The sequence below is a fragment of the Jaculus jaculus genome, chromosome 9 (assembly GCF_020740685.1).
Source record: "Jaculus jaculus isolate mJacJac1 chromosome 9, mJacJac1.mat.Y.cur, whole genome shotgun sequence".
NCBI classification, from domain to species: Eukaryota; Metazoa; Chordata; class Mammalia; order Rodentia; family Dipodidae; genus Jaculus; species Jaculus jaculus.
Window position 1 is genome coordinate 97,550,385 of NC_059110.1, and position 13,357 is coordinate 97,563,741.

The 13,357-nt window shown below is 40.7% G+C and overlaps 1 protein-coding gene across 1 annotated transcript in view; it reads right to left on the reverse strand.

Annotated features, from left to right (window-relative positions):
- The window catches only part of Vmp1 (vacuole membrane protein 1), a 134,680-nt gene that overhangs the window by 101,219 nt on the left and 20,104 nt on the right, over positions 1 to 13,357 (reverse strand). The window contains exons 4-5 of the mRNA XM_045158561.1: positions 12,215 to 12,305; positions 7,129 to 7,239 (exon numbers count right to left, since the gene is read on the reverse strand). Of these exons, the coding sequence (XP_045014496.1) occupies positions 7,129 to 7,239; positions 12,215 to 12,305 (202 nt within the window). The remainder of the gene's footprint in view (positions 1 to 7,128; positions 7,240 to 12,214; positions 12,306 to 13,357) is intronic.

A 13,357-nucleotide genomic window follows, 5' to 3' on the forward strand; every position in this document is an offset into this window, starting at 1 on the left:
TTGGCAATCCTATTCTCCCTCCCTCTCTTTCAAATAAATACATAATAAATAAATCAGAAGATTGGGTGTAATGACACAGGCCTCTAATCTCAGCACTCAGAGAGCTATGATCACTGTGAGCTCAAGACCAATCTGGAGCTACAGAGTGAGTTCAGAGTCAGACTAGATTAGACCCTACTTTGTTATTATTGTGTGTATGGAGTATACTCACTATACATGTATACTTGTGTGTGCTTATATGCTTGATTATGGGGATACATGTGCCAAAGTGTGTGTGGAATAGCATCTCTGGCTGTTCACAGCTTCCTTTGCCATGATAGCTGGGTCACAAGCTTCTTGTGTGTGAGGTCTGGGGATCTGAACTCAGGAATTCACTCTTGCACAGTAAGCATATTTTCCACTGAGCCATTTCCCTTGTTCTAGATCCCACTTTAAAATAAACAAAATAAAAATAAAAAATAGTCAGGTGTGGTAAATGCATGTCTTCTATCCCACCATCCCAGGGACAGAGGTAGGAGGATCACTGTGAATTCCAGGTCAGCCTGAGCTATAATAAGGCTCTAGCTCAAACAACCAAAAATCAAGCCAGACATACTAGTACTTGGGAGGCTGACATAGGAGGATCACCATGAGTTCGAAGGCAGCCTGTGTTACAGAATGAAGCTAAAGTGAGACCAGCTTCAAAACACAGATGGGCTGGAAAGATAGCTCATCAGTTAAAGTCACTTGCTTGCAAAACATGAAGGCCTGGGTTTGAGTCTCAATTCTCTAGTAAAGTCAGATGCAAAAAATAAATAAATGAATTAAAGGAATATGGGTGTGGTGTTCATGTACTTGGGAGGCTGAAGCAGGAAGAATGCCATGAGTTTGACACTATCCAATGTCAACTTCTGGCCTCTACACATGCATGTTAAAAAAAGAAAAATAAGCCAGGTTTGGTGATACATGCCTTTAATCCCAGCACTGGGGAGGCAGAGGCAGGAGGACTGCAGTGAGTTCAAAGCCACCCTGAGACTACATAGTGAATTCCAGGTTAGTCTGAGTTAGATTGAGACCCTGCCTCGAAAAAACCACAAAAAGAAAAAAAAAAAAAAGAGGTAGCACAAACCTTTAGTCCCAGCACCAGGGAGGCAGAGGTAGGAGGACTGCTGAGTGTTTCATGCTATCCTGAGAATATATAGTGAATTCTAGGAAAGCCTGGGCTAGAGCAAGACCCTACCTTGAAAAACCAAACATTAAAAAAAAAAAAAGTAAGAAAAAGAAAAATAAAAATGAAAGAGGGTTGGAGAGGTGGCATAGCAGTCAAGGAGTTTGCCTGCAAAGCCCAAGGATCTGAGTTTGACTCCCCAGAACTCACATAATGCCAGACATACATGGTGCATGTATCTGAAGGTTGGTTTGCAGCGGCTGAAGGCCCTGCTGTGCCCATCTCTTTCTATCTGCCTATTTCTCTCGTTCTCTCAAATAAATAAATAAAATATTAAAAAATTGATAGACTGTAGAGTCATATGATGGTTTGAGTTCTGGGTGAATGATAATTGCTCTTTATTCAGAATGAGCCTGCAAATACAGAATACTATATTAGCTGTGCATTGCCACCTAGTGGCCGCTAAATATAGGTATAGGTAGAAAAACAAGTTCTATAATGGTTTTTAAACTATGGATGAGTCTTTGAAAAATGTGATGAACATTGAATCCAGGTCCTTTTTACCAGAAAAGCTTATTTTCCTAAAAACACAAAAAATATAGAACTAAAATTAACAAAACAAATCTATTAATGTAATGGCCCAACAATCCTTTGAGACACAAGAAATCCATTCATTTTCCTTACATCTCCTTTCTGGCTAGTCGTTTTAACATTGAACTTTTTACTTCTGGGTAAATATCTGGTTTTTGCAAACGACTGCATTTATACTGGTCTCACATCTGATAATAGATTCAACTTCCCCAGTTGGTTTCATTAAATTTAACTCTTATGTTTATAATGTTTAAAGAAGTGATGAAAATTCTTAGAACACCAAAATTTTAAATTACAACCTTTCAATTAAAATTTCTGTGTGTCGGGTTGGAGAAATGGCTTAGCGGTTAAGCGCTTGCCTGTGAAGCCTAAGGACCCTGGTTTGAGGCTCTATTCCCCAGTACTCACATTAGCCAGATGCACAAGGGGGTGCATATGTCTGGAGTTTGTTTGCAGAGACTGGAGGCCCGAGCGCACCCATTCTCTCTATCTGCCTCTTTCTCTGCCTGTTGCTCTCAAATAAATAAATGAAAATAAAACAAAACAAAAATTTCTGTGTGTTTTTTGAGGTAGGGTCTTGCTCTAGCCCAAGCTGACCTGGGATTTACTATGTAGTCTCAGGGTGGACTCAAACTCATGGTAACGCACCTAATTCTGCTTCCTGAGTGCTGGGACTAAAGATGTTCACCACCAGGCCCAGTTTAATTAAATTGAAAGAGATAAATGAAATGCTATCTACTGAATTAATTAATACATATAGGAGACTACTTTTGTATTCACATGAATTCACTGGCCATATGTAAGCAGAAGTTTTAAGCATAAATATAAATAAATAATAGACTATGTCTACTGGTAAATTGAAAAATCAAGACTTCACTTTAAGTATCTAATCTTTAGGTGACCATTTTGTATGCCATCAATTATAATGAACTAAATGTTATTTCCAAAGCTGGTAACTTCCAGATAGTGGGAATTAGAGGTTCTGAAATATGAAGCATTTTCATAGTACTTTTTTTTGGGTTTCTTTTCAAGGTAGGGTCTCATTCTAGCCCATGATTCAAGAGAATCACAAAAAAGATGATATTAAATCGTGTCTTTGTTAAAACTGGTTTCTTTCCTTTTTCAGTTACGGTCTGGTCTTGCTCTAACCCAGGCTGACCTGGAACTCACTCTATAGTCCAAGCTGCCTTTGAACTCAAGATGATCCTCCTATCTCTGCCTCCCATGTACTGGGATTAAGGTATGTGCCACCATGTCTGACTAAAACTGGTTTCTTATTCACATCTTTTGCTATAAATTCTTTTCTTTTGAGGTAGGGTCTTGTTCTAGCCCAGGCTGACCTGGAATTCACTATGTTATCTCAGGGTGGCCTCGAACTCACAGTGATTCTCCTACTTCTGCCTCCCGAGTACTGGGATTTTGCCACAAATTCTTGACAAAAGGAGGGCTGTATTTCTGACCAGACGACTCTCCTCACATGGTCACCTGGTCACAGTTACACGAGTACTTGGCAAAGGTATCTGTTTCAAAAGCACAAAAAGTAGGTCACCAGAATGCTATCATCACAGCTGTCTGAGTGAGGGTTATATGAAGGCTCAAGAAAGGAAGCAAATGTAATGAGAATTCCCTAAATATAAATCACATTTCCTTTATATAAAATGAAAGAAATTGAGATACCAAGGATAAAATCCTGTCAACCTTGTATCATTAAAAAAAAAAAAAAAGCCAAGTTAACAAAATGTATCCAGATTATCATTTAGAATAGCTTCCACTAGGTACTGATTAACATTTAAAATTCTGGGCTGGGGCTGGAGAGATGGCTTAGCAGTTAAACGTTTGCCTGTGAAGCCTAAGGACCCTGTGAGGCTCAATTCCCCAAGATACACATTAGCCAGATGTACAAGGTGGAGCATGCGTCTGGAGTTTGTTTGCAGTGGCTGGAGGCTCTGGCATGCCCATTCTCTCTATCTATCATCCTCTTTCTCTCTCTGTCACTCACAAAAAAACCACAAAAATCCTGTTTAAAAATCTGGGCTGGAGAGATGGCTTAGTGATTAAGGCACTGTAGTGGTTTGATTCAGGTGTCCCTTATAAACTTAGGTGTCCTGGATGTTAGGTTCCTCAGCTGATGGCAATTGAAAATTAAAGCCTCTTGGAGGTAGTGTATTTTGGGGGTGGACTTACGGGTGTTATAGCCAGTTTCCCCATACCGGTATCTGGCATACTCTCCTGTTGCTATTGTCCACCTTATGTTGGCCAGGGGATGCTGTCCACCCTCTGCTCATGCCATTGTTTTCCCCTGCCATTGTGGAGTGTCCCCTAAAGTCTGTAAGCCAAAATAAATCCTTGTTTTCCACCCCCAAAAGCTGCTCTTGGTTGGGTGATTTCTGCCAGAAATGTGAACCTGACTGCAACAGTAATGTTGGTACTGAGGAGTGGTGTCATTTGCTGCTAGACACTGGACTGTGTGTGTGGCTATCACCTTTTGGAGCTGATTTTTAAGAGGAATGTGGGAGGATTTGAAACCTTGGCCTAAGAGACACCTTGGAGGGCTGCAAGTACAGCTTAATGGGCTATTCTGGTCAGAGTTGAAAGACCTGAATGCGGTAAGAACTATGGACTCTTGGCTTATGAAGGTGAGAAAGAGCTTTGCCTAGAATGGGCTACAAGCAGTTTGTATGAGAGGCTTGCTGTTTTGCTTGTGTCCTGAGGGGTTGTGCAGGGTTGCATTGCGTAGAAATGGACTGGTGTGTGCAGAGGGACATGGCACAGAATAAAATCTTTGGGCTGAAGCAAAGCCAAAGAACCCAGGTTCAATTGTTCAATTCTCCAGGACCCATGTAAACCAGATGCACAAGGTGGCGCATGCATGTGGAGTTCATTTCCAGGGGCTAGAGGCCCTGGTATGTCCATTCTCTTTCTCTCTCTTTCTTTTTTATTTTATTTTATTTTAAAGGTAGGGTCTCACTCTAGTTCAGGCTGACCTGGAATTCACTACTGTAGTCTCAGGGTGGCCTTGAACTCCCGGCAATCCTCCTACCTCTGCCTCCTGAGTGCTGGGATTAAAGGTGTGTGCTACCACGCCCGGTTCTCTCTCTGCCTCTTTCAAATTAAAAAAAAAAAAATAGTAATAATAATTAGAGCTGGAGGGATGGCTTAGCGGTTAAGGTGTTTGCCTACAAAGCCAAAGGACCCAGGTTCTACTCCCCAGGACCTACGTTAGGCAGATGCACAAGGGGGCACAGGCATCTGGAGTTTGTTTGCTGTGGCTGGAGGCCCTCATGTGCCCATTCTCTCTGTCTCTCTCCCTCTTTCTCTGTCAAATAAATAAAATATTTTAAAAAATTAAAAATCTTTGACTCTAATTTGCCTCTAGTTTCCTAGTTCTGTTTTCTCTATTTGCCAAAGTTCACAAGTGTAGAGTTTATACTATTCCTGAAAGTTTTTTTTTCCTCTACACTTACCTTGGTGGTAAGGGAGGATGAAGTGAAATAATTTATGTATTGATTCTAGAGCCCAGCACATAGTAAGCATTCAGTAGATGTCAGCTAGTCTACCAGGATTCGCTAGATAAGGACAAACAACCCAAGATCTCACGCAGCCCCTTTTGCTTTGGCTAGAGCAAGACCCTACCTCAGAAAACACACACAGAAATTCTAATTGAAAGGTTGTAGCTTGAAATTTTGGTGTTCTAAGAATTTTCATCACTTCTTTAAACATTATAAATATAAGAGTTAAATTTAATGAAACCAACTGGGGAAATTGAAACTATTATCAGATGTGAGACCAGTATAAATCCAGTTGTTTGCAAAAACCAGATATTTACCCAGAAGTAAAAAGTTCAATGCGAAAACGATTAGCCAGAAAGGAGATGAAAGAAAAATGAATGGATTTCTCATTTCTGTGTCTCAAAAGAATAGCTGGGCCATTCCATTAATAGATTTGTTTTATTAATTTTAGTTCTATGTTTTTTGTGTTTTTAGGGAAAATAAGCTTTTTAAAAAACTTTTATTCCTGGCAAAAAGGACCTGGATGCAATATGCATCACATTTTCCAACATAAAGAAATAGGGGGAGGGAGGGTATTACCATGGGATATTTTTTTATGATCATGGAAAATGTTAATAAAAATTAAAAAATAAAAGAAAAACAAAATAAAGAAATAAATAAAAGCATGGAGATGGCTCAGTGGTGCTCATTGCTTGCAAAGTCTGATGGCCTGGGTTCAATTCCCCAGTACCTAGGTACTTATTTCTCTTATTTCAATTAATTGGAGTATTTTTCAGAAGGGGAACGTTTTAAAAGTTAAGAAAAAGATTAAAAAAACATTTAATTCTACATATGTTATGCTATATTCAGTAACAATATGAAAATAATGACAGAAGTGTGTACATGGCATTTTATGATGTGCAGGAAAACATTATTTCTATGTTGTTGATTAATAGTGTGTGGCATAGCTTTTAAGGTGCTTGGCGGCAAAGCCTACCAACCCTGGTCTGATTCCCTAGTGCCTACATAAAGCCAGATGCATGTGTGTAGAGTTTCTTTGCAGTGACTACAGGCCCTGGGGTTCCCATTCTCTATTTGCCTCTTTCTTTCAAATAAGTAAGTAAATAGATAAATATAATATTAAAAAAATAAAGTGTCCAAGTTCATTTAAGTCTTTTGTTTTAAACTCCTGGAAGTCCTCCTGCCTCATCCTCCCAAATGCTAGATTTAGGCATATATCCCAGCTGGCCTTATTCTAAGCCTAAAATGAAATTAATTATGAGTGCTAAGATAACAACTGTATAATAGAATCATTACTATAAAATCTAGAAGGAAAAAAATTCTGGCCAAATTATTTGAAATAAACAATCACTTGCTTATTTTTTTTTCCTTTTTAAATCATTTGGGTAAAAGGAACTTACAAAACACAAAAACCAATTAAATATCTCTGAATTTTAACTTCTGAAGCAAAAAGACAGGAAAATCTCTTGGTTTTGTTCATCCAAAGAAAGTTATTCTTGGGGGCTGGGAAGATGACTAAGTGATTAAAGGCTTGTAAAACCTGACAGCCCAGGTTCAATTTCCAACACAACCACATAAGCTGGATGCAAAAAGTGGCATAAGCAGCTGGTGTTCATTTGTAAAGCAAGAGGCCCTGGCATGCGCACTCTCTATTTTTTATTTTTTTTGGTTTTTCAAGGTAAGGTCTCACTCCAGCGCAGGCTGACCTGGAACTCACCATGTGTTCTCAGGGTGGCCTCAAACTCATGACGATAATCCTACCACTGCCTCCCGAGTGCTGGGATTAAAGGAGTGTGCCACCACACCCGGTTTCACTATTTCTCTTTCACACACAAAAGTAAATCATAATACAAATTAAAAGAAAAAGAAAATTATTCTTACCAGATACAGCAGAAAGGTATGCAGCCCTGTTCCAAGCCCAACAGAGGACAAAATGCCCAAGCCTATCCAGTAGGCATACAAGAGAAACTGTTTTTCTATACGTTGCACATACTGAAAGACAAAATGGATAAGGTGTAAAACCAGAATTCTCTACGTGAATGCAGTATATTTAAACTGCCATCAACATGAAACAAACAAACTAAAAGGAGTTTCCATTAGGCAGGAAGTACTAAGACTAAAAACTCTACTGAAGAGGCCTAAATTATATTTAATATGCAATAGCAAAGATGGTCAAAAAAAAAAATTCACCTAAGAGAAATAAAACTGGTAAAGGAAAAAGTAAGTTAGTAATGCATTTTTTTTTTTTTTTCCCTTAAACAGCTTCTCACACCATAGTCTAGGTTGACCTTCTACTCTCTATGGAGACCAGGCTGGTCTTGAACTTGCAGTGATCTACCTGCCTATTTCTTAAGTGGTGTGATTACAGGTGTGTTATCATGCCCAGTATAATAAAAATAGTAATTAAAAGAATAAACATTTAAAACTTCCAAAACTTTAAACATGATCCTTGCTCTTCACCTCACTTGAGAGAGGTTATTTGCTGCTCTGCACACCAGGATAGGTGGCTCACAAACTTCTGAGAATTCTGTCTCCAACTCCCATCTTCCTATGTGCTGGGTTTAGATCTGTGCTACAGTATCTGGCTTTGCATGGGTTCTAACAATTGCACAGCAAGCACTTTTACCCACTGATCCATCTCCCCAGGTCCCTCTTTTTAATTTATTAATTTTTATTTTTTGATTATTTATTTATTTTTGAGGTAGGGTCTCACTCTAGCCCAGGCTGACCTGGAATGTATTATGTAGTTAATCTCAGCATGGCCTTGAACTCACAGTGATCCTCTTACCTCTGCCTCTCGAGTGCTGGGATCAAAGGCATGAGCCACCATTTGTATTTGTAGCTGTTGTTGATTAAATTTATTTATTTATTTTTTTGGTTTTTCAAGGTAGGGTCTCACTCTAGCACAGGCTGACCTGGAATTCACTATGTAGTCTCAGGGTGGCCTTGAATTCATAGTAATCCTCCTACCTCTGCCTCCCGAGTGCTGGGATTAAAGGCGTCCGCCACCACGCCCGGCCTAAATTTTTTTTTTTTTAATTTACCAGGCATGGTGGCACATGCCTTTGATCCCATAAATCAGGAGGCAGAGGTAGTAGATTGCTGTGGGTTTGAGGCCACCCTGAGACTACACAGTACATTCCAGGTCAGTCTGGGTTAGAGCAAGAGAGATCCTATCTTGATACAACAACAACAACAAAAAATTATTTATTTATTTACAAGCAGAGAGAGATAGGAAAGAGACAGAGAATGGGTACACCAGGGCCTCCAGCCACTGCAAACAAACTCAAAATACATGTACTACATTGTGTATCTGGCTTTACATGGGTACTGGGGAATTGAACCTGGGTCGTTAGGCTGTGCTGATAAGTACTTTAACCACTGAGCCATCTCTCCAGTTCATGATTTTCTTTTTAATTTTTATGTTTTAAATGCAGAAGGAAAGCAGTTTATTTTATTTATTTATTTGAGAAAGCAGCGGGGGAGGGGGTGAGACAGAGACAGATAGACAGAAAGAGGGACGGAGAGAGTGAATGGGCATACCAAGGCCTCCAGCCACTGCAAATGAACTCCAGATGCATGTGCCACCTTGTACATCTGGCTTACTTGTGTACTAGGGAAATGAACCCCAGTCCTTAGGGGTTGCAGACAAACACATTAATTGCTAAATTGTCTCTCCAGCCTATTTATTTGTTTGTTTTTTCAAGGTAGGGTCTTGCTCTAGCCCAGGTTGACCTGGAATTCACTATGTAGTCTCAGGGTAGCTTCAAACTCACAGTAATCCTCTTACCTCTGCCTCCAGAGTGCTGGGAGTAAAGGCATGTGCCACCATACTTGGCTTTTCATTTACTTATTGGAGAGGGGGACTGGAGAGATGGCTTAGCGGTTAAGCGCTTGCCTGTGAAACCTAAGGACCCCGGTTCGAGGCTCGGTTCCCCAGGACCATTAGCCAGATGCACAAGGGGGCACAAGCGTCTGGAGTTCGTTTGCATTGGCTGGAAGCCCTGGCGCGCCCATTCTTTCTCTTTCTCTCTCTGTCACTCTGAAATAAGTAAATAAGAATGAACAAAAAAATAAAAAAATAAAAAATAAAGAAAAGAGAGAGGGGGAGAGAGAGTGGGTGTACCAGGGCCTCTAGCCACTGCAAACAAACTCCAGATGCATGACCTATCTTATATGGGTCCTGGGGAATCAAATCTGGATCCTTTTTCTTCGCAGGTAAGTACCTTAACTGCTAAACCATCTCTCCAGCCCTTGACTTGGTTGGCCTAGAACTTGTGGGTGATCACCCCTACTTTGCCTCCTGAGTGCTACGATGATAAGCATGGACAGTGGTGCTAAGGGTAACCCTTGAGGTTGTTCTTCCATATGCATACACCCCCACCCCCACATACATGCAAAACACAAACTATAAGCCAGGCATGGTGGTGCACACCTTTTATTTCAGCACATGGGAGGCAGATGTAGGAGGATCACCATGAGTCTGAGGCCAACCTGAGATTACACAGTGAATCCCAGGTCAGCCTGGGCTAGAGCAAGGCCCTACCACAAAAAACAAAAACAGGGCTGGAGAGATGACTTAGTGGGTAAGATGTTTACCTGCAAAGCCAAAGAATCCTGGTTTGATTCTCCAGGACCCACGTAAGCCAGATGCACAGGAGGGCGCATGCATCTGGAGTTCGTTTGCAGTGGCTGGAGGCCCTGGTGTGCTCATTCTCTCTCTCTCTGTCTCTCTGCCTCTTTCTCTCTCTCAAATAAATAAATAAATTTAAAAATAAAACAAACAAAAAAACTATAAAAGCTTCTTTGACATTAGAGGTAAATTACTTTAAAATATGAGATAACATTTTAGAAGCATTTCCCATTAAAAAAGATTAACATTTTGATATTTTTTAAATTTTTATTTATTGCTTGATTGACAGACAGTGAGAGAGAAGGAGGTAGAGAGAGAGAGAGAGAGAGAGAGAGAGAGAGAGAGAGAGAGAGAGAGAGAGAAAGGGTGCACCAAGCTAATGTGGCTCCTGAGGAATCCAGTCTTGAACTGAGGTCCTTAGGCTTCACAGGCAAGCGCTTAACCGCTAAGCCATCTCTCCAGACCAACATTTTGCTATTTTAATTAAAGATATTGACAAATGGGATTTTGTTTCTTTTAAATTTTTGAGGAGTCTCACTCTAGCCCTGCTGACCTGGAATTCACCATGTAGTTTCAGGGTGGCCTTAAACTCATGGCGATCCTCCTACCTCTACCTCCTAAGTGCTGGGATTAAAGGCATGGGCCACCATGCCCGGCCAAAGAAGGGTTTTGTATTTTGTATTTTTAGTATTTATTTTTGGAATGTGTATGTAGATAGTATTTGTGATATGGTATTTGTGTATATAGTGTATGCATGTGTGGGTATGTGTGCACGTGCGCTGATGCATGTGGCCCATATGCACATGTACAGAGGCTGGAGAACAGGTGGACTCCTCTATCGCTCCTCCGATAGAGTCTCTCTGAATCCAGAGCTGACATTTTTGGTCTGATCAGCTTACCAGCAAGCCCTAGGAATTCTCCTGTCTCTGCCTGACACCCTTCAGGAATGGAGTTACAGACATGCATGACTATAGGCCCAGATTTTTATGTGGGTGCTGCTTACTCACTAGGCTATCTTCCCAGCCCAACCAAATATTAACCTAGTATTTCTCCCTTTGTATTTTCAGGTGACAGGCAAATGAACTGGCCTTTCATACACATGAAACCTCACTCTTGCACTTGGGAGGCAGAAGGAGGAGGATCGCCACGAGTTCAAAGCCACCCAGAGACTACACAGTGAATTCCAGGACAGCCTGGGCTAGAGCGAGACCCTACCTCCTAAAACAAAACAACAACAACAACAACAAAAAAAAAACCTCACTCTCAATCTAGCATGAAGTCTGTTTGGCTGTATCATAAAATTCAATTATAGGAAACACAAAGACTTTGGGATAGAGATGAAAGGACACATTGTGCTTTGACTATAAACAGTCAGGAAAAATACATTTATATATTTTTCTTTTAAATTTACTTGAGAGAGAGAGAAAAAAAAAAAAAACGGGAAAAGGGAGGAAGGGAAGGAGAGAGGGAGAAAGACAGGGAGGGAGCTTCTATGGGAATGCCAGGGTCTTTTGCTATTACATATGAACTCCAGGCACATGGGCATGCACTATTTAGTGCATCTGGCTTTATGTGGGTACTGGAGAATGTAATCCAGGCCAGCAGGCTTTTTAAAGCAAATGCCTTAAATACCTGAGCCACCTCCCCAGTCCTTATTTAAATATTTTAAGGTAAAAAGGAATCACAGGTACCAAATATAGTGTTAAACAGTCATGAAACAGCACAGGAATATTTTTACTATGTGGTGCTAAAAGTAAGACATTAAGATTGTAGGGCTGGAGAGATGGCTTGTGGTTAAGGAGCTTGTCTGCAAAGCCAAAGGACCCAGGTTTGATAAACTCCAGGACCTATGGAAGCCAGATGCACAAGGTGGCTCATGCATCTGGAGTTTGTAGCAGCTAGAGGCTCTGGTGTGTCCATTCTCTCTATCTGCCTACACCCTCAAATACATAAAAAACCCTGTAAATTATTGTAGGCAAGGTGGTACATGCCTTTAATCCCAGCATTTGGGAGGCTGAAGTAGGAGGACTGATGTGAGTTTGAGGCCAGCCTGGGATACAGAATGAGTTCCTGGTCAGCCTGGGCTATCCCTCCCTCCTTCTCTCCCTCCCCTCACCCGTCTCTGTGCTTGCAAATAAGTAAATAAATAAAATTTAAAAATATATACAACTATGTCTAGGCTGGGAATATAGCTCAGTGGTAGAGGGCTTGCCTAGTATACATATATACACCACTGAAAGCACAAAGTCTATGAAACCCACATTAGTCCAATTGTGAAATTTTATAAAGTTACATAATGCTCAAGAATAGAAATAGAATTGCTAAATCTTTTACCTGTTGATGTGCTCCTTCAACATAATACGTAGCTATAAGCACAGCAAGCAGCAGTAAAAAAGACACCACAAGGCTTTGACGATGCCATAATCTTAAACAGATAGAAAAACAAAAAATAGAATCTCATATTAATCTTACTTTCATGAGTTATCATTCTCTAAACAATTTCTTTATTTTATATTTTATTGGTTTCAAAACTTATTTGTTTGAGAGAGACAGAAAGAAAGAGAGAGAAAGAATGGGTGTGTGAGGGCCTTCAGCCACTGCAAACAAACTCCAGATGCAAGCACCACGTTGTGCATCTGGCTTATGTGGGTCCAGGGGAATCATACCTGGGTCCTTTGGCTTCACAAGCAAGCACCTTAAGTGCTAAACCATCTCTCCAGCCCTCAAAACAGTTTGGTTTTTTGAGGTAGGGTCTCACTCTAGCCCAGGCTGACCTGGAATTCACAATGTAGTCTCAGGGTGGCCTAGAACTCATGGTGATCCTACTACTTCTGCTTCCTAGTACTGGAATTAAAGGTGTGTGCCATCACACCTGCTCAAAATAATTTCTTGATGCAGGCTTTGGGGGTATAGAAAGGGGTCCAGGGAAGCTACCTGGCACACAATCCAATTTATCATGTATCCCCCCCCTCATAGCCTTTCCCTTATCCAAAGCCCAATCTTGTTTATGTTCCATTTTTAGTTTGGAGAAGCACTAGAGTACAATATAGTCCACTGACTTTCATGCCAAAAGATCGGATCAATGATCTTATGTTATACTTTTACTAAGACATATAACCAATCTGATCTTTATTTTTTTGGTTTTTCAAGGTGGGGTCTTGCTGTAGCCCAGGCTGACTTGGAATTGGTCTCAGGCTAGCCTCGAACTCACAGTAATCCTACCTCAGTCACCCAAGTACTAGGATTAAAAGTGTATGCTACCACACCTGGCAGAGTGATTATTATCATTATTTTTTATTTATTTATTTGAGAGAGAGAAATAGGCAGAGAACGAGAGACAGAATGGGTACACCAGGGCCTCCAGCCACTGCAAACAAACTCCAGATGCATGCGACCCCTTGACATTCGGGCTTACATGGGTCCTGGGGAATTGAACCCACGTCCTTTGACTTTGAAGGCAAACGCCTTAACTGCTAA